A 19,989-nucleotide genomic window follows, 5' to 3' on the forward strand; every position below is an offset into this window, starting at 1 on the left:
TATATTGTTTCACTGTGTGCTTTTTGGTTTTAATTTTTGTGAACGCCCAGACAGCTTTGGCTGTTGGACAGGATAGAAATGAAATGAATGAATGAATAAATAATAAAATCCATTTTAGCTTATTTCTGGGGTTACTTTTAAAACTGCTAATTCCCTGTTGCGCAAGTGCAGGTCCTGTCAGTGCAATGGAACCAGTGGAGGTTGAGCTGCAGTATTGGATACCGCCCAAAATCTCAAAACAAGTTGAGATGTGCACAACATCTTTGGAAAAACTAGAGCTTTTTCTTCTCCTGCAAGTTCACTCAGGTATTCATCAGTGCCTTTAGGCTCTCTGGAATCACTTGAACATTGTAAAAGGTTCCATCAAGCAGTAACTTGCACGTCAAAGAGGATTTTCTTGCGTGCGCTGCTAGCCATACGTTGGTAAATCATTTCTAAAAACTGTACGGCTGCAGTTTTATGAGTCGGCTTGCTTGGAAATACTTGTGCAAGTACTAGAGGGAGAACATGACAAACCCCTCCTTTGCCCCAAATGCCTTGCAATCCTCCTTGCCAAAAATGCAGCTCCCAGCTTACCTGGGGAGCCATGTTGTGGTGGCGTGCTCTCTCTTGGGGAGGGGACAGCTGAGCTGCTGCAGCAGCACCAAGTGTGCACCCACATGGGAGGCAGGGGGCCCATCGGCTAGATTGGTGGGAACAGGGCTTTGCTGGTAGACTGGAGGGAAATGTTCCCTCCCCCTGGTCTGCCAGAGGCCATAAAGAGCAAGGCCTCCTGTGTGGCTTCGGTATTGCCGTCACCGACTTCCCCACCCACCCATTCCAGGGTAGCTCATCTCTTGCCATGGATTATGGTTAGTTGCTTGTTAATGGGGCTGGGAAGGAATTTTACCTGCACACAGATTGACACCAGGGTGCATGGTTCTCGCCTTCCCCATTGCAAGACTATTAACTCTTGGATGTTTGGATTTGTTTGGCTTGACAAGTATAACTGTAGGGCTGGTTATAAAAACTTTCCATTCTAAGTCACATCCATGTAGGCATGGAAGGCACTGGGCTGGATCCATTGGTTAGGGGAATGGGATTGGGCTCCCTGTTTTCCCTTTCAAGAGGGGGTCCCCTTAAAGGACCATGGGGGGGAATTAAGACCCAGCCTAGCATGAGGCTGCAATCTGGCCACACCCCAGGGAGCCAGAAAGGGGCTCACTTCAATGGGCTGCACCATGGGAAATGCCTCTGACTCCTGCCCCCTACCCCCAATGAGGCACCTGGCAGGTGGGCCAGGATGGAGGGATCGGACTGCAGGTGGGCAGTCCAATTAATGGATCCATGCCCTATGCTCCTGCCATCTCTATTCCAAGCTGAACCAAGAAAGTTGTGGCCAATTATTTAAGCCATCCAAGTCTATGTCTGAATTTGTTTCCCCACCTCCCTACCCTGCCCTAAAAGGACTAGCTATATGCTGCCACACATATGACCAGAAGATCAGGCACCATTCTAGCTCCCCCTTCTCTGCTGTTGCCTTTGTTGGCCCCTTCTCTCATTTCCTTTTTTTTAAAGCTCACTCACATCCCTAGTACTTGGGATGAATGAATGCTGGTGGTGGAGGAGGAGGCTTGAATCTGGATGCCCACTCTTGTTCCACAGCTGTGGAGGTCGGAAGGTTCCTGGGAAAATCTTCATACAGTACTTGCACACATTACCCCCAGTGAATTTGTTTTTGTCGGAAAGTAATGAATTAATCCATGTGAGCTCAGGTGAGAGTTCTCCTTTAATACAAGACCTCGTTCTGTGTATACAAGTTTTTGCGTATGTGCATCTTTAAAGTGCATCTGTAATAAACCACCCAGAGAGCTTCGGCTATGGGGTGGTATAGAAATGGAATCAATCATCACCATCATCGTCTTAGGAGCTGTCATTTGGAATTGTGTAGTGTGGCATGACTTCATGCATCATCACTGTACAAATATATATGGAGTTTAGAAGTAAAACCAGCAGTACCAGGGAGCTGGAACTGGAAGGAGGAACAGGAAGTACAGAGCAGGAGACAGAATGTTAGAGAGCAAGGAGAGAGCAGAAGGCCATGTAACTGTTTTGTAATAAAGCCTGTTAATAAAGCACACTGTTTATATGAAGTTGGGTCCTTTGATTACCTAAACAGTGTCACACGAAACAACCATGTTATGTACTCCCTTCCTGATTGGCTGTTTTTGCGTGGCTTGCCTGCTTGATGTTTACTTGCTGATCGCTGGTATATGGAGGAGCGAAGAAGATGGAGGTAGTCCATTTTCTCTTTTTTGGTGATAAGTAAGTGGCCACCCTACTAAAGAGTAACACTCTAAGGGCTGGATGCGCCCAATCTCGTCTGATCTTGGAAGCTAAGCAGGATCAGCCTGGTTAGTACTTGGATGGGATTCCGCCTGGGAATCAGGCTTCCTGCATTGAGCAAGGGGTTGGTCTTGATGGTCTTGTAGGCCCCTTCCAACCCTATGATTGTATGATTTAACTGTCTCCACACGTACCTTCTTGGACCCCATGATCATCATCAGAGGTCCTTTTCTAAATGCCCCTGCCAGGGGAGGTGTGCTAGGTGGTTACTGGGAAAAGGGCCTTTTCATTCACTGTCTCTGGATCGCTTTCCCTGAAGATGCTCCTGTGGCACCTCCCCCCCTGTAATTCTGGCACCAGGTAAACCCCTTTTTATTTCCCCCCTGAGACCTTTAAAATTTGTTTTACCTTTAAATCTGATTTTCATATCTTATTGTGTGATTTTTATGCTGCTTGAATGTCATTTGTTGTTAATATGTGGTTTTATTTTCTGTATTTTCATTGTTTTTGTATTCCTTGACCATGTAAGATGTCCTGATAATTCATTGAAGGGCATGATATAAATATCCAGATAAAATCAAATATACATGAGGGCTGAAGGGGGGAATTTTGATATGTTTCAAGGAGCGCCTCCAGCAACACCAAATAGGCTGCTCAACAAGATCAGCCTCGGATAGCCTTCTCTCTGTCCCATCAGCCAGGACAGCTAGGCTGGTGAGGACGAGGGAGAGGGCCTTCTCTGTGGTGGCCCCCACTCTGTGGAACTCCCTCCCTAGGGAACTCCGCCATGCCCCCTCTTTAATGAGCTTCCACCATGCATTAAAAACATGGTGGTTCAGGCAGGCATTTGGGGTGGCTTGGGTAATTTTAGAAATGTGATGTTTTTAATGTTGAATGTTATTGTATAAACTGTTTTTATTGTTGTACATCGCCCAGAGTGGCTGGGTGACCAGCCAGATGGGCGATTAATAAATTTAATAAATAAATGTTTCAGACTTTAAATATTTGTAAACTGTTTTATGTTGATGAAAATGATGAACTGAGGCCTTACTACCATCTAGTCTCCTTGAAATTATGGTCCAAAGAAATAAGCAACTAGGGACTGGTCACACATGCAGCAGAAAGAGGCAGTAGAGATCTGAGGTGATTAAATGGATTGTATTTTCCTGTTTTTTCCCATGTAAAAAATTCTGAGCAAGTACAGGATGACAACAACAGAGAGCAGCCTGGGCTGGAACCATTCTTCTTGCTGTGCTGTTTTGTTTCAACTTGCAAGGAGGTTGGGTTGTTTTTTTTTTTTAACATGGTGGAGCATTCAAAAATAGTATCCCATACTTTGTCAACCCACCCTTTAATAGGCGATACTTTGGGGTGTTTCCATTGTGCTGTGAAGCCAGTTGGAATTTGGCTGCTGTTAACAAAAGACCTATTAATTTGCATGGTATACTTGGAATATTCTTTTTAGAATATTTTTGGAATATTCTCAGGAGTGCCCAAAGTAGGTCTTTGGATGTTGACCTATGAAAACTAGGAGGGGTTTAGGGAATGACCTGCGGGTGGGGAAAAGAAGTACTCATTAGAAAACTGAGTGGGGAGAGACTCAAAGATCTAGTTTGTGTGACATGGTGGGCTTGCTAAGGGTTATTTAACTCATGATGAGCCACAGTGCGTGCCGGGTGTGTGCAGCTGCCATTATGAACATGCACCCCCAATGGGGTTGCAGTGTGTCATCCAAACCCAGCCATCGGGGGTTATGTGAGGGCTAAACAACTGAGGGCTATGTGGGGGTTGTTTAACCCTCACATAAACCCTAATGGCTGGGTTCAGACAACACACCACATCCCATCGGGGGTTGCACATTCATAAGGCAGTTGCATGCACCTGGCATATGCCTGGCTCTTTGTGGATTAAATAACCCTCAACAAGTCCGCCATGTCATGTGAACTGGCTACTGGGACCATGTATAGCTCAGGTGGAGGGCAGGCCTGCAGTATACACAGGGAACTCAGAGGCAGCCCTGCAGCTCATGGGGCAGTGGGGGTGGGAAACAGACTTCACCCACCCAGTGACCCCCTTTGTATTTGAGATTTTTTTTAAAAAAACACCCTTGTGTGGTAGCTTCTCACATCCCTAAAATCAACCATTTTAAAGTGTTTATTCATTTATTTTAGATTTCACTTCACAATTCTCCAGTTCCGATGTCATGAATTCTTGCAATTTTGCTTCATTTTTTAAAAAAAGTTTCTTCTGAAATGCACATTGAAGTTGTTTACGGCCTCTTTCCTATGTAAAAGAAATAGGGACAAAAGGAAATAGAAAGTTATAAATAACATAAATCATCTCTGGCAAGATGGTCTTAAATGTGAGACTGACAGCACAAATCCTATACATGTCTATTCAAAAGTAACTCCCATTGAGTTCAATGGGGCTTTCTGTTAGGATTGCAGCCCCAGGTATTTTAACCTTACTTATATTAGGTATGCATCTCTCCCACTCCTAGCTCAGATGTAGCAGAACGTTCTAAGTACGGAGGGGGAGAAATCTGTCAGTTCACAATTTAACACGAACCTACCTAATTCACAGTCTCGAAACGAATGTGCAAACTGAAATGCAATTATCCTTCAGTTTTTACACTTCTCCAAATATTGCAATGCAGTTCTCCAATAAAAAAATGGCATTAAAATGTATATAGTGAAAATAAAATACGAAAACACATCACGATAGAGGAAATGGCTTGCAAAATGCATATGTTAGACAAAAATGTATATATTAGGAGAAATGCACACAAAAATGCATATGAGTTTTTGTGAGAACATTTTAAACACCTCTCCCAACCCACAGAAATGGGACAAAACAAATGTAAGAATGGAAAAATGAGAAACTGAGAAAAACTGAATTAACAGGTGCAACTTTCGATGTTATACGATGCAGCAAGAAGTGTTTATGTCGTACTGCAATGGGTTGTTGTGGAATTGCCTTTGAAAATGATGCAGAGCCCGTAACATCAGTGTGTTAAGTCAACAAAGCTGGCTATAAATCAGTTTTCAAGTCCTCCGAATATTTCATGAAACGTGGAATTCATTCAGATATTTGTGGACATTAGACTGAGGACATTTTGGCACAGCCTGATCACCCATTTTAGTGCTGTGGTGAGCACAATTCTTATTCCTAATAAAATAATGCTTTCTGCTGGGTGGCAATTTTGTTTTTTGTTTTTTTTTTACCAAGGTTCACTACTGCATTTATGGAAATATCTCACAAGAATGAGTAATTAGCTATCTAAGTCTGCCCTGTTCCTATTCAGCTGCTTCTGCAAACGTTAGACAGTTTTGAGTGAGATCTTTTCTTATGTTGTGTTTTCCTTAGTAGTTGCATTTTTTAAAAGTCATAAAACTATTTCTTTGTGTTTTAAAAAGATGTCACATGAATTGCAGACTGCTCTTCAGACATTTAGGGTGGAATCCTATCGGGATTGGCAGCTGCCTCTGAACTCGGAGGCCGCCTATCCAATGCAGATCAGGAGCAGTGCAGAGGGGATTGTCTCCTCTGCACTTCAGCTGCCCTGCATTCGTGGCTAGACAGCCAATTTCGGCTGTCTAGCCACAGGAAGTCAGATCTGGGTGGGGTGGTGGTGGATGATGCATAGGAAGCATCAGAAAGGCAATTCTGCCCTCCCACCGCCGCCCCAGGAATGCCTCGTTTTTGCTGCTCCATGCTGCTCTTACAAGCGCGGAGCATGGGGTCATGCGCGCCACCTATGAGGCAGCACGGGAGAGGTTGGAGGTCAGTTCCCAGGAACCAACCTGTCCTATGGCCGTCTAGCCGCGGACTAGAGGCTGTAGGATTGCGCCTTAATACAAGGAAAAGAATTTCCACCATGAAATTACCATATAATTTCTGGATTCCTCTCGTATCATCCTGTGGAAGGCGGAAGTTATTTGGGTTCACGTAAGAATAGGTAGGGAACATCAAAGCATTGCGGTCTCTTGAATGAGCCAGTCCCAAGGAATGACCAAACTCATGTGCAGCAACAAGGAAAAGGTTGATTTCTAAAACACAGAAGGCAAGGCAGACAAGTGATGAGTATTAGTTATGTGTTATGCACACACACACATTTTATAATTTTTACAAAACTCAACGGTAATAACAAGCAAAAGTTTACTGAATGCAAATAATACTTCACATGTAGAACTTTCACAGTTAAAATGTCCAAGGGCTTTTTATCCTAGACCATCTGTACAGGACATACGGAAACTCTCATGTTGTTGCAGTGGTAAAATCCATTCGCTGGTCATTGCACAAGGGATGTGTATATAACTACATCTAGTTACATAGCCCCTGCCAAAGGAAGTGAGGCGGGTGGCTACCAGGAAGAGGCCTTTTTCTGCTGTGGCACCCCCGCTGTGGAATGAGCTCCCTAGAGCAGTTCACCTGGCACCTACGTTGTACTCCTTCTGGCGCCAGGTGAAGACCTTTTTATTCTCCCAGTATTTTAGTGTTTTAGCTTCCTAGTCTTTTAGCTTTGGTGTTTTAAATCTGTATTTTAAATCTCTGCATTGCTGCTAGGTTTTATTCTGGCTGTACTGTAATATTGTGGCTTTAAGTTTTCATATTTTATATTGTTTTATGCTGCGCTTTGTGATTTTAATTTTTGTGAACCACCCAGAGAGCTTCAGCTATTGGGTGGTATAGAAATGAATGAATGAATAAATAAATAAATCTAGTTCACATTGAAAATGTTGTTTTACCACCATGATAAAATTGAAAAAGGTACAGCATATGGCCTCAGCGATGGTCAAGCTAAAGATATTAGGACTCTAATATCTCACGCCTGGGGTATCAAAGTAGCCTGTAATTATTATATATGGTTATCAAATACTATCTCCCCTCAGTAATAATGTCAATAAGTTACTTATATATGTTACATTTCTATCCCACTTTTCTTCCAAGGAATATAAGAGAGCAGGAACCATGCTCTCTTATAGTCTTTGGAAGTATAAGAAGGGGAGCTGCCACCCCCCATTCTCACAATACACTTGTCAGGCTGGTTAGGCTGAGAGAGAGTGACTGGCCCACAGTCACGTAGTGAGCCTCATAGCTGAGTGTGGTTTTGAACCTGGCTTTCCTCAGACCTTGGCCCCATCTACACGAGCCATTTTCCCTGGTGCCGCTTTGAAGGGAAGATCTTTGTGACAGATGATGCAGTCCCCGCTTCGCAGCCCAATCGTGGTTTTCACGGAGAAATCTGGGTTTTCTCAGAGTCCATTTGCTGCAAAGTTTTCACTTGCTTCAGGTTCATTGCGGGGGGTTGAGCTGTCTGTCCCTTCCTCGGATTGAAATCTCAGCATCGTTAGTGATGCCGCTCTTCCTTCGCAGCTCCGCAGTTGCAGAGGCATGAAGAAGCGGGCTGGTGGAAGCCGTGCTGATTGGTGGAAGGGAAGGTACAGGGCCAAACACATCTACTGGGAAGTAACTCATTGCCTTCAGTTCCACATCGCTGCCTCTCTCACTTTAAGTATCGAGCTTGAGATTGGAGACATTCAGCTACAAAGGAACACAGCTGAGAAACGCTGGATGCCTGTGGATTTGCAGCTGCGAAGCTGAGAAAGGGTGGGTGCCAGAGAGGATGATTTTCATAAACATGTACTCAGAAGCAGGTCATTGAGCCTTGTTTGTGCGGGGGGGGGGGCGCCGTTGATTGGTCAGTTAAGAGACTACATGTTACTCGCTCTCTCCTTCTCCCCAGCTCTGCGCTCTCGGCCATCAGCATGGGCATTAATCTCCCGAGGCAGCGGCTGTCTGCTTGCCTGCCCACCTCAGAAATGTGTATGCTGGGTTTGTTATGAATGTCTACTCACAAGCAAGTCCTTCATGCTAGCCGCTCACCCGCCTCCCTAGCTCTGTGCTCTCTGCTCTTCCCAGCTTGGGAAGCCGCTTTAACCCTCCCAACTACCGCCCCAGTTGTTAATAATACTGCTCAGCTCCAATGGAATGAACAATGAAATCGGTGCCATGTAGATGCTGCCCGTGCCTGAGCCTCTAATCACTACACCATGTTGGCTGCCAATAAGCTATTGAAACAAAGTAACCTCACTGCGAATGGAAGTGATACATGTGCAAAATGGTACAAGGGCGGATGGGATATATAACCCATCAACATGGGATGATGGGTTATATGTTCCATACTTCTGATGGGTAAAACATAAGTTTCAGACATTCCTGATCCACATTCTTGGTGATACTCTGCTGAGCATGGCATACCCATAGAGCAAATGAAGGAGAAAAGGCGACTCATGTGCAGGGCCAGTGTCAAGGTTAGGCATGGTCAGGCACCTGCCAAGGGACCACACCCCAGCAGGGGCCCCTGGACTTGCTCCTCCTCTTCACCATTGCAACCTGCTTGTTCAGCTGCCTCTTGCTCTGGACCAGTCAGCGGTGGTGGGGAGACGGAGGAGCAGTAGATGCCACTGGCTACTTGCTTACCAGCTCCCTGCCTGTCAAGCACACAAGTGGCCGCAGTGATGAGAAAGAGGATGAGGAGCGAAGGCAGCTGGTGACAATGGCAGTGACAAGGTCGACTCACAGAGGGAAGGGGGCCATTGATAGAGTCTGGCCCAAGAGCCCTCAAAAACCTGGAGCCTGCTCTATTTCCTCGTGCTCCAATTCCCTTCCTACCTTCCTGTTTTGCACAAAATATATTTTGTCATGACATCCACATTGGGCAACCAATGGTTTGCACAAACCTTGGTTGCCTCCAAACTACAACCTGAAACCCACTTATTTATTAAGGAAATTTATTACCCGCTTTTCATAATAAAAGAATCCCAAAGCAGGGCACAACCAACTATAGTACACTTCAAGCCATGATTTTGAATTCTCCGGTTGCAACTTCCATACATAAAAAGCAGCTTTGAGAGACTCATCCCATAATACAAGTAACGTGTTATGTGGAAACTAAAAACAAGATCACTTGTTTCAGTCCTAAACTTGAGAGGGGGAATACACACACACACACACACACACACACACACACACGACTGGTGGGGGACACACATAAAATGTTCAGTGAAAATAACCAAATCGTTGTTGTAAGCTCCCAATAATGAGAAAAAGGATGAGGAGTAACAGCAGCTGGTGACAATGGCGGTGAAAAGGTAGACTCAGTGAGGGAGGGGTCCCATTGAGGGTGCCTTGCCCAAGGGCCCCCCAAAACCTGAAACCAGCATTGCTCGTGAGTTTGTATTCTGTCCAAGGTCAGCATTACATATTAAGAAATGTTCTTTCATTTATTTATTTGATTTACACCCTGCCTTCCCTCCAAAAAATGGTGGTCAAGGTGGATAACAGCATTAATATCAAGATTAAAATGAACTCTGGAAAAGCAATCATAAAAACAAACAGATAAAAAAAAACACAATTAAAAAACACAACATTAAAAGCAATAAAAACAGCAGCCAACCCAATAGAATAGAAACAGACCAGCTTGACTAAAAACGGTGTTGTCTGCCAGCAGACGGACATCAAAGAGGGAACTGTAACATATGCTTGTTATATTAAGGCATACGCTTGGACTGTTAAGTGTAACCCAGGTAAGTTAGAGCTAAAAGAACATTTGGGAGTGAGTGAATGGTGGGAGGGGTGTGTGTGTGTGTGTATTCTGAGGTTTTAAAAAGAGAGAACTGACAATTAGTCAGATAGGGCCTTAGGGACTGAAGCTACATCTAGTTAGTGGGGTTTGGGAACAGGATTGAGAAGGGGTAGATAGGTAGGTAAGTAGGTCAGAACCAAGCACACATGTATAGTATATATGTAGCTCTTTTTGTGTTTAAGACATTTTATTTGTTGGTAATGCAAAATCCCATGTGTTGGCTGGTTTTATCGCGCTACTGTTAGAAAAACGTATTTTCTTGTTCCTTCTCCGCTATTGGGTAGAGGGAGCCAATTAGTCATATTCAGTGTCTCTTTGACCCAGAGAGTAAAGGGGCTGAAGCTGTGTGCGTCAGTGAGGACAACTGGCCAAAGCGGAGGCAGACGTCCTGAGGGGGTCTTCTTCTCAGTTACATCAGGTGGAAGCTGGAGAAGGTAGAACCCAGGGCAGGAACATCACAGACCCAACCTAGCTTCCCTTGGCAGGGAGTTCCAGAGCTGGGAGCAGCCACCGAGAAAGCCAATGGTTGTACATGTAGCAAATCAATGAGTGTTTCCAAAGGATAGCCTACAGATCAAACATTAAGGCTGCACTCTTATACACACTTGCTTGGAAGTGTCCCATTGAAATCAATGAGACTTCCTTCTGAGTCTGTTGTGCTGTTAGGCATGACACTTCTACTCCTCAGCTGCCCCCAGTTTGCTGCCCTCACACTAGGGTGACTATCACGACTAACTTGAAAACCTTGCCTTATCTATCATTCATAGGTGATACAGGGTGATTTGCGCAGCCTGGGGTTAGTTAGAATAACAGCAGCTGGTATTAAGTGGCTTCTGAACATGGAGGGAACATATAGCCATCATGTCTAGTATATCTTCTTACAGACTTGCCTTCCCATTTTAAAGCCATCCCAGCTAATGGCTATTTACTGCTAGTGGCAGTGAATTCCATGAATTAATGATATATCAAATAATGTGTAGAGTTCTTTGAAGGAAAATTCTTTGAGGGAAAGATATTAATGGTGCTTATATTTCCATGCAATACTTTACATCCCCAATGAAAATAATGCCGATGGGTAGATCAGGGAGCAGAGACCCAGTACCTGTATTTTTTATAGAATGGCTTTACCTCTGTTGATTTCTGACCAGGCCTCATCCTCATCAAAGTGTGCATCTCCGCCTAAGTCTTGTCCAGGGGCAAAAGCATGAGCCAGAACTCCACCTCTCCCATCAAAAGGGCCGTAGTCGCCGTGGGCTGAATTGGAAGAGAAATATCAAGATATCGCCAGCAGTGCAAGAGATAAGAACATAAGAAGAGCCATGCTAGATCAGACCAAAGGTCCATCTGGTCCAGCATTCTGTTCACACAGTGGCCAGCCAGCTGTCAACAGGAACCCACAAGCAGGACACAAGTGCATCAGCACCCTTCTGCCCATGTTCCCCAGCAACTGGTTTACATAGGCATACCACCTTAGGTGCTTCCCAACTATAACGGTATTGTGTTTAACACCTTGAAAAGCTCGAAGGGAGGAACTGACACTTGTTCTTCTGGGGACCGGAATCATATTTCTGGGCTCTTCTCACCTTGTTTAAGGTAAATTGAATTAATGTATATGTATGATGAATTAGCAAAAGAATGGAGAAAACTTTTTTGTATATCTGTTATTATTTGTTGTCATTAACACATAATTCATAACAATTAAGCTGCAATGTATAAATATGCCATTTGCTGTGGTTGTCCTGTTGCTTTGGAACAAAAGGTGTTTGCGTGGATGAGAGGAACATTAGGACTAGCTGACCACAAAGTTTGCAAGGTAGAATTATCCAGTTTTCTCTTTGGACTCAGGGGGAATACTGGTTGCACTGTCCTTGTTCAAACTGATTTCTTATGCATTTAGCTTTATCTGGGCAATTACTGCATAGTTCTGTGTATCTGTGGTTCTAACTAAAGACATTTTGGGCGCATTCCTATTGATTATGTCCTCAGGGATAGGAAGCCCCCGAACTCAGAGGCCACTGATCATCCAATGCAGGGCAGGAGGAGCAATGGAGGCAATTTTTGCCTCCCTGTCCTCCCGCCCTGCATATTTTGCTTGATGGGCTTTTTAGCCTGTCTAGTGAGGGCGCTTTGGAGTTGGAGGGAAGGAGGTTGGAAAAAGCTCAGGATAACATGTATCTTGGCCTCTCCGGTCTCCTCCAATCCCTGCCTGGATGCCCCCCTTTCCTCCTCAGTTGCTTTTCTGATCTCAGAGGGCAGCCAGAGCGGTACTGTCCTCACCAGCTGCGAGGGGGCAGGAGAGGAGGGCCAGAGCTCCAACTCCCCCTTCCGAGGTTGGAGCACTGTCTCCGACCTCGGAAGGGGGAATCAGAACAAACCTATGATTCCTGGGAAGCTCACCCAGAGACCATAGGATCGCTCTACTTTGTTTATCTTTGCAAATTTCCATTCCAGCTAGGCCCTGTAGGACCCACACAGGCAAAGCAGATAAAACATCCTTGGAAGGTCCTCAAAACCAAATCTGAAATGTTCTCCAGAAGATATATATCAAGGTTTTAAAACATTTGATCATGTTTTTAATGGCTGGGAATATTTTTAATGGCATGTTTTATATGTAAAACGATTTTCACACTCCTAAGAGGTGTGAGGCATAAATATGAAAACTACTAAACAAAATAAACCTAGGCAGCCTTACCACCAGATGCAAAGAGAATTTCGATATCAGCAGGTCTGGTTGTTTTTCTGAACTGCAGTGGGGTCACATCACTCCACACTTTAAATGCTTTTGCTATGGCCGTGTTCACCTTGTCTTTAGACATATCAGGTGTGTAGTTATTAATCCTTTGAGAAACGGAGGAAAATACTGCATTAGTATTTAGGAAGTACCTTTTTTCTTTCTTTCATCTCTCAAAAAGGTGAAATGTAACTAACCTGTAAGTCAAGATATTGTGACTCCATTTTGGTGTTCCTGGAAATGTACTGTAGTCCAAGACATCTGGAACTCCACATCTAGGCTGTTCCATTACTGTGGCAGTTTCCGCATTCATTCTTCCCGTTGCAGTCAAATGGAAGAATTCTTGCATTTCTTTGATTCGTTCTTCCATAGTATGCTTGATTGCTTTATTCACGGATGGAAAAAACTTGTCAAGATAAGCCTGTATAAGGAAGTGTATGTGTTGGAGGAGAGAGTTTACATTGTGTCTCTAACAGGCTTCTTACATACCCCCCCAAATTTCACAGACAGAAATCAACGTTACTAAAAATAGCAAGGCTGTAGCATTAAAACAGATCTAGCAAACATGATGAAAGGCCCGGGATAACAAAAAAGATCTTCACATGGCACTGGAAGGATGAGATTCAGCACCTGACCAGCCTCCCAGCACAGAGCATTCCACAGAGTGTTCCACTGATGGGGCACCACAACTGAGAAGGTCCTTTCTCCAGTCACCACCAGTGGTGTAGTGGTGAATTTTGAAGTGCAGGCACTCTTTATGATAACGCCCATGGTCACATCTCAAAAGAACGTCCAAAAATGCAGGCAGCTGTGTCGATCCAAACCAACAAACCAGTTCTAGCAGTTTTCATCTCCACCAGGAGCAGACCTTTTGCAAAGCTGATGGATCTTAATTTAAGACCAGGTCATCCCAAAATAGTTTGCATTACAAGAGGGATAGCTCATGACAATATATTGTCACTGGAAAACTGTCTTCCCCTTCCTCCCCCTACTGTGAAGATTGTAAATAAGCTTGGTGGGAACAAGAAAGCCTGAAGAGAGTGGCAGATGGTGTCATTGTCCTTGCTAATAAAAAAATCCTGGTGCTTCAACCCTGTGATCCCTCGCTCCTCTACAACAGTGGTTGCCACCCATCTATCCTCTAACAATGGGAGCACTAGGAGAAGAGGCCTTTGAAGGTGACTTTAGTAGTATTCAAGCAGGTTCATTTGGGAATAGATTGCTTTTCAGATACCCATCTTGGGTCCCAAAGTGAGTAGGGCTTTGACAGTGAGCACTAGTACTTGAGAAATTATGGTTAGAAGTCAACAAGCTCAGGTGTCAGCTGTGAGCCGGACAGCGCTGTATCAACTTCATCTGATACGGCGGCTGCGTCCCTTCCTTCCCGACCATCTGCTCCCATCGGTAGTACATGCCCTGATCTCCTCTCGTTTAGACTACTGTAATGCACTCTACGTGGGGTTACCCTTGAAGACGGTTCGGAAGCTGCAGCTGGTACAGAATGCGGCGGCTCCCCTGATTAAAGGCAGCCGCCGGCGAGATCACATCACTCCAGTGCTGAAGGAGTTGCACTGGTTACCAGTTGTTTTCCAGGCCAAATTCAAGGTGTTGGTTTTGACCTTTAAAACCCTATATGGTTCCAGCCCAGCCTATCTTAAGGAGCACCTCCAGCAACACCAGACAGGCTGCTTAACAAGATCAGCCTCGGATGGCCTTCTCTCTGTCCCATCAGCCAGGAAAGCTAGACTGGTGGGGACGAGGGAGAGGGCCTTTTCTGTGGTGGCCCCCACTCTGTGGAACTCCCTCCCTAGGGAACTCCGTCATGCCCCCTCTTTAATGAGCTTCCGTCGTGCATTAAAAATGTGGTTGTTCAGGCAGGCATTTGGGGTGGGTTAGGGTATTTTAAAAAATTTTTTATGGTAGAATTTTATTGTTTTAAATTGTTTTATGGTGTGTTGTACATCGCCCAGAGTGGCTGGGTGACCAGCCAGATGGCCGATTAATAAATTTAATAATAAATAAAATAAATAAACAACAACAACAAAATCCATCTTTCAATTGGGTGGACAGATATGAATCTGCTGGTAGGTTTCTGGGTGATTAGCAGTAGATTAGCAAGGATTCCCAATTCTCAATTGTTTAACAATAGCAGCCACAAAATGACCCCTTCCCTGCCCTAAATTATATTGCTGGAATGAAGAAAGCTTGGAGCAAACCAGGAGTAGATATTTGTGTGGGAGGGCCATGAGATCCATTCATACTCAAAACAAATTACTGGGCTCAGATGTCTTTAATTCTAAGTGAATGTCTTTTGTACCAAGCGCAGGTTGGCAGAACTCCTGCTTCTAGGTAAAAGAGTAAAAATGCAAAGCCTAGCTAGTGTGGCTGTATGTCCTACTTTACAGAGGACAGTCCTCTATTGGAAGGATTGTCCAATCCAAGTCCAAATTAAAGATAAAGAACCTAAGAAAGGAGAGTAAAGCAGAGCCCCCAAGGTTGTCCATCAACAGATAGCGCCTGGAAAGCAGACTGAGCAGTCACACAAGTCACCTTGTCAGTCTTCTCCCTAATAATAATAATAATAATAATTTCTATATTTGCACTTATACATATAAATTAGCATATGCAAATCTTATGCAAATCAACACCCTCTTTTGTCCTCTTTTTTTGGTGATGCACTTTCTCTTTTGTTTGGTGATGCATAAGTGGCTGCCCTAAGGGTGCCCCTACATTAACGGAAAATCCCACAGTCCTACTGGAGCATTTTCCTCCTGTTTCTGTGGTGCGATTAGGATTGGCTCCTTTAGACAACAAACATGAAGTGGAATTGAAAATGCCCTTTCACAGCAGCCTTGCTGGGCTTTCTATAGTTTTCAATGGAACAGCGCTATGTAGTGGCGGAATTATCACAGTACACCAGACCGGCACACTGCGGAAATGGTGGATTCTTTTTTATATTCAAGCTTATCGGCAGTCTTTTTAAAGGTGGGATAACTGGGAAAAACCACTGAAGACGTCTTGGAGGTTGATGACATCATGTAAAGGACCTGCAAACTTCTGTGAGTGGCCAATTATGAGCACATGATAAATGCCTCATGTAGAAATGGCCTAGGTCTGCCCATTCCTGTTTTAGAGCATTAAGGGTACAATCCTATGCATGTTTAGACAGAAAACAATCCTGCAAATCCCAGCATCCCTCAGCTACTATGGCTGCCTGGGTTATGCTGGGAATTGTAGGACTTTTTTCTGTCTAAACATGCATAGAATTTTCTGTCTAAACATTTATAATTTATTCTGTCTAAACATGCATAGAATAGCATCCTTAGGAACTTGACATATATACACACACACACACACACACACACACATACATACACACACATAATCTCAGTTCGCCTCACAATAAAGCTGGGTCAGTATTATTTATTTATACAATGTATATGCCTCCCTATAAACCAAAGTTCTTTGGGTAGTTTACAGGGATTAAAATAAGCAAGGTTAGTTTTAAAATAAACCAAGATACAGTCAATAAAAAACCACTATAAAATCCTTCACATCACATTAAAACCGAGAGCAGACAAAAAGAAACTTTGCAGCAACCTGTCAATCTAATCCTTAAGGCAGAAGAGGAATAATTTATAAAGATAAAACAGTATAAAACCAGAGCTGCATATAAAAGACCTGGGAAAATAAAAAGGTATTTGCTTGGTGCCAGACAGATACTAAAATAGGTGCCAGGTTAGCCTCTCTGGGGAGGGCATTCCACAACTGAGGGGCTACTACCAAGAAGACCCTTGTTTAGGTTTGTCACCTGTTAAAAGAACTCATGGCTGGCTTGGGAATGCTGGGAGTTATAGGACTTTTTTTTTTTTTACTGCTTTACCATCATAGGATTACACCCTAATTGTGTGAGTTTTCATCAACTAGCATGCTTTGTTTGTTTTTAGGTTTATGTTGCAGGGGGTGAACTATATGGGTGTGTTGCCAAGAGGCAATGGTTCTTTTCAGGATTCAGAAACAATTAACACACTAATGGGAGAAGGCTAAACATCTTATTAAGCAGGAACAAATTAATGGAGCAGAAGATTGAAGCAGAGCCCTGCAATGTAAGGGTGGCAGCAAGCAACAATAGAGGAAAAGCTTACATCAATATTGCCTCTGGGGCCTTCTTCAGAATCGGTGGCAGATGTGACCCTGATAACGGCCAGGTACACAACACATTCTGGATAGGCCTGCATCTAGATTCCCCACCCTGGGAGTGTTTCAGGGATTCCTGTATACTATTATGCTCATAGTAATGCCTTCCCTGTTCTGAAGCTCTACTCCATTGACTTTGAGAATGTTTGGTAGTAAGCCAACAGAGATAACTCCCATCCCAGTTATTCTGCCAATAAGTGGCCAACCTTGAGTTCTTGCCAGAGGCTTATCTACCAGCCTCTCAGACTGTACAGTCTCAAACAGATCACTGGCCCCGAGAAGAAGCACAGCTAGCTATTAAAAGCAACAGGTCCAACCAGAAGTCTAGATATAAGGAAGAACAATTTGTACACTATTAACTCTTTAAAATAATAATTGCTTTCTGCATTTTTACTACAGTGGGTCAGGATTAATATCAATTTGATCATAACATTGGCATAGCTGAAAAAAGATAGTGTACCTGAAAGCCTAAGGGCTACAGCAAAAGTGGACCCCAGTGAATAATTCAGCAAAAGTGGGCCACAAGAGGAAAAACAGCTCTGCGTCTGTTTTCAGAGAGGAAACTATTCCGTTAATGCTGTGTCATATGAATACTCAAAATTTTAAGTTAGTCATGATTTGCACACAGAATCATTGCAGCACTGGTTTAGCAGCAGAAGTGCTCCTAGGAGGAGGTCCGATTAACTCTTTAATCAGATAGAGATCCCTTTGAAAGACCCATGCTATATATATAGCAGTTTGGGCGGTGGCTTTCTACCAAGATATAAATAGGGATTGTTTGGAATTGCATCTGTACATCTCAATTCATTGAGGATGTCAGTATAATTTTGTACCCCTTAGTTCATCCTCCTGAGAGTGTGGACTCATTCTCTCTGATAAGCTCTCTGATCCATATGGGCTTATGAGGCTTGCAGGCTTCCTGTGGCTTGCACTTGTCTCTGTAGGCTGTATCCAAGATGGTCAAACTCTAAGAGGCTATGAACCCTAAAAGTGCAATCCTATGGGGATGGCCGTAAGTCTCCAAACTCGGAGGCTTACGGTCATCCAAAGCAGAGTAAGAGGCGCGGTGGAGGCAATCGTCGCCTCCGTGCTCCTCCAGCTCTGTATTTTCGCTGGACAGGCTTTTCTGCCAGTCTAGCTGAGGTGTCGGGGAGGGGGAAGGAAGGAGGCTGGGGAGGCCTGGGGATACGGCATAAGCTGTCCCCTCCCTGCCCACCATCATGCCATCATCTCTGAGGTTGCTTTTGCAAGCTTGGAGAGGCAGCCTGCATGGTTGTCTTCCCACCAGCTGTGAGGAAGCAGGAGTGGGGAGCTCATACTCTTGGGTCGAGGTCGGAGTGCTGTAATCTGAACTATCCTATGCCCCCTCCCCGACTCTGTCTAGGGGCTGTAGGATTGCTCTTCTCATGAGTCAGCCTCTCCCCTTACTTTCTATGACTGCAGGTCAAAGTGGCTGGAGACAATTCACAGTTAAAGGGAGATTGACTCTAACATCATCATGCAAAGTGAATAAGCTAAAGAATCTCATAAAATGAGAATGAAAATGTCTTGCTTATCTCCCTCAGCCACTGTATTAGGAATATTTTTTTATCCTTCTTTTGCATAACCAATATGTTCTCATCCAACATTTAACTCTCTTCTATAACCAATACATAATATTACATGTACTCTAGATTAAAGCCAGTGGGAATGTTATCAATCAATTTTTGGTTTTTTAAAAGGCACACATACAGAGTGGATATGCAGATCAAATACGCACATGCACACAATGGAGGGTATACACATCTGGATTATAATTTTTGGTATGCATTTTGGAACTGACTCTTGTAGAAAACTGGACTTCAAAAATAAAATGGCAAACATTTTATTTAGTCTCAGCATTAAGAAAGTTATTATCATTATTATGACTATTATTACTACTAATACCTAGCATTTGTGTAACACTTTTTACGGGAGTGTTCAAAGCACTTCATATATTCTATCTCAATAATCCTTACAACAACACTTTAGGAAAAGTCAATATTAATGAATCCATGGCTGAAGCAAGATGTGACAGTCGGACTTCGCACATTGTCACACTCTTAGCCCCTGCACAAATCAGATCTCCTGCTGGTGTTTACATTTAAATGTGATCTAAATTCCAATAATCTCCCTCCATATATTTTCATTAATTTTTATGGGTTCGATCCAGAGTTAGTCACGCTTTGAGCAGACTCATGGAAAGAAATGGGACTTAAGTTATTCATGACTAACTTGTCCCATTGATTTCTATGGGTTTATACTAAGTTTATGTTAAGAATCAGGGTCCAACCCTTTGACCGACCTGCAATGATAAAAAATAATATACATGGAAGAAACCATGCGTTGCATTCTGTGTACAACAAATATCACATAATGAATCCTGATAATGAAAATGTTTCTCAAAATACAGCAGCAGGACACTTCCTATATAGTTCTGTGGCATAACACTTGGATGGTTACATACCTCTAGGAATTTCAGATCCTTGATGCTTGATTGTGCAGATTTGTGACCTACTGGAACAGCAAAGCTGGAAGGCAGCAACATCGCCACGCACAGCAGCATCATGAACCTCATGATGGAAGTGAGGAAAGGGTCTATACTGAAAGAAGAAACTCTTTGGCTTCCAAGATCTTGCAGCCCAAGAGGGCAAGCTTATATAAGCCTGACCAATGACATGCTGTAAAAGTCCAGGTGACTCACTTTATGGTGTTTTCCTGTTTTTTGTGTGTGCATGTTTCTTAAACATTTTCTTCATGTGACACAATTCCAAGATGGCTACAAGGAAGCATTAAATGATATCTCCCCTGCCCCCCCTGCTTGTTGACATTTGCACTGATGTCATACCAGGGCAGGAGGGACTTTGTCTCTCTCCCTACCCACTCACCCACCCACCCATCCCATCCCATTTCTTCTTTCATCTGAAAAACCCACAGGTTATAGGGAAGTTGGTTCCTTTAAATTCAGCCAGGGCACCTACTGTACAATGCCACTTTATTTCAAGGAACCCTGGTCTTCCTTGTTTACCACGGAGGACTCATTGTGCCATTCTCTTCTGTGTAGACAGCT

The 19,989-nt window shown here is 43.7% G+C and overlaps 1 protein-coding gene across 1 annotated transcript; it reads right to left on the reverse strand.

Moving 5' to 3' along the window:
• Nucleotides 1–1,753: 1,753 nt before the first annotated feature.
• Nucleotides 1,754–19,548, reverse strand: LOC146349443 (macrophage metalloelastase-like). The gene is made up of 6 exons (XM_084842668.1): nucleotides 19,387–19,548; nucleotides 12,902–13,125; nucleotides 12,666–12,811; nucleotides 11,102–11,227; nucleotides 6,213–6,374; nucleotides 1,754–4,608 (listed from the first exon to the last, which is right to left on the reverse strand). The coding sequence occupies exons 1-6, from the start codon at nucleotides 19,495–19,497 to the stop codon at nucleotides 4,595–4,597; spliced, it is 783 nt and encodes a 260-aa protein (XP_084698794.1). The 5' UTR covers nucleotides 19,498–19,548; the 3' UTR covers nucleotides 1,754–4,594.
• Nucleotides 19,549–19,989: the final 441 nt, after the last annotated feature.

This window comes from Heloderma suspectum, chromosome 3 (genome assembly GCF_057233095.1).
Source record: "Heloderma suspectum isolate Gila_16-S chromosome 3, 16-S_ref, whole genome shotgun sequence".
NCBI lineage: Eukaryota > Metazoa > Chordata > Lepidosauria > Squamata > Helodermatidae > Heloderma > Heloderma suspectum.

Bases quoted from the DNA above. Each gene is read 5' to 3' on its own strand.
- LOC146349443 (XM_084842668.1), bottom strand. From the start codon at position 19,497: ATGAGGTTCATGATGCTGCTGTGCGTGGCGATGTTGCTGCCTTCCAGC. The intron at 13,126-19,386 runs GTATGTAACCAT...TTCCTTATACAG, and splicing joins AGGATCTGAAATTCCTAGAG to GCTTATCTTGACAAGTTTTT. The intron at 12,812-12,901 runs GTTAGTTACATT...CGTTTCTCAAAG, and splicing joins CACAATATCTTGACTTACAG to GATTAATAACTACACACCTG.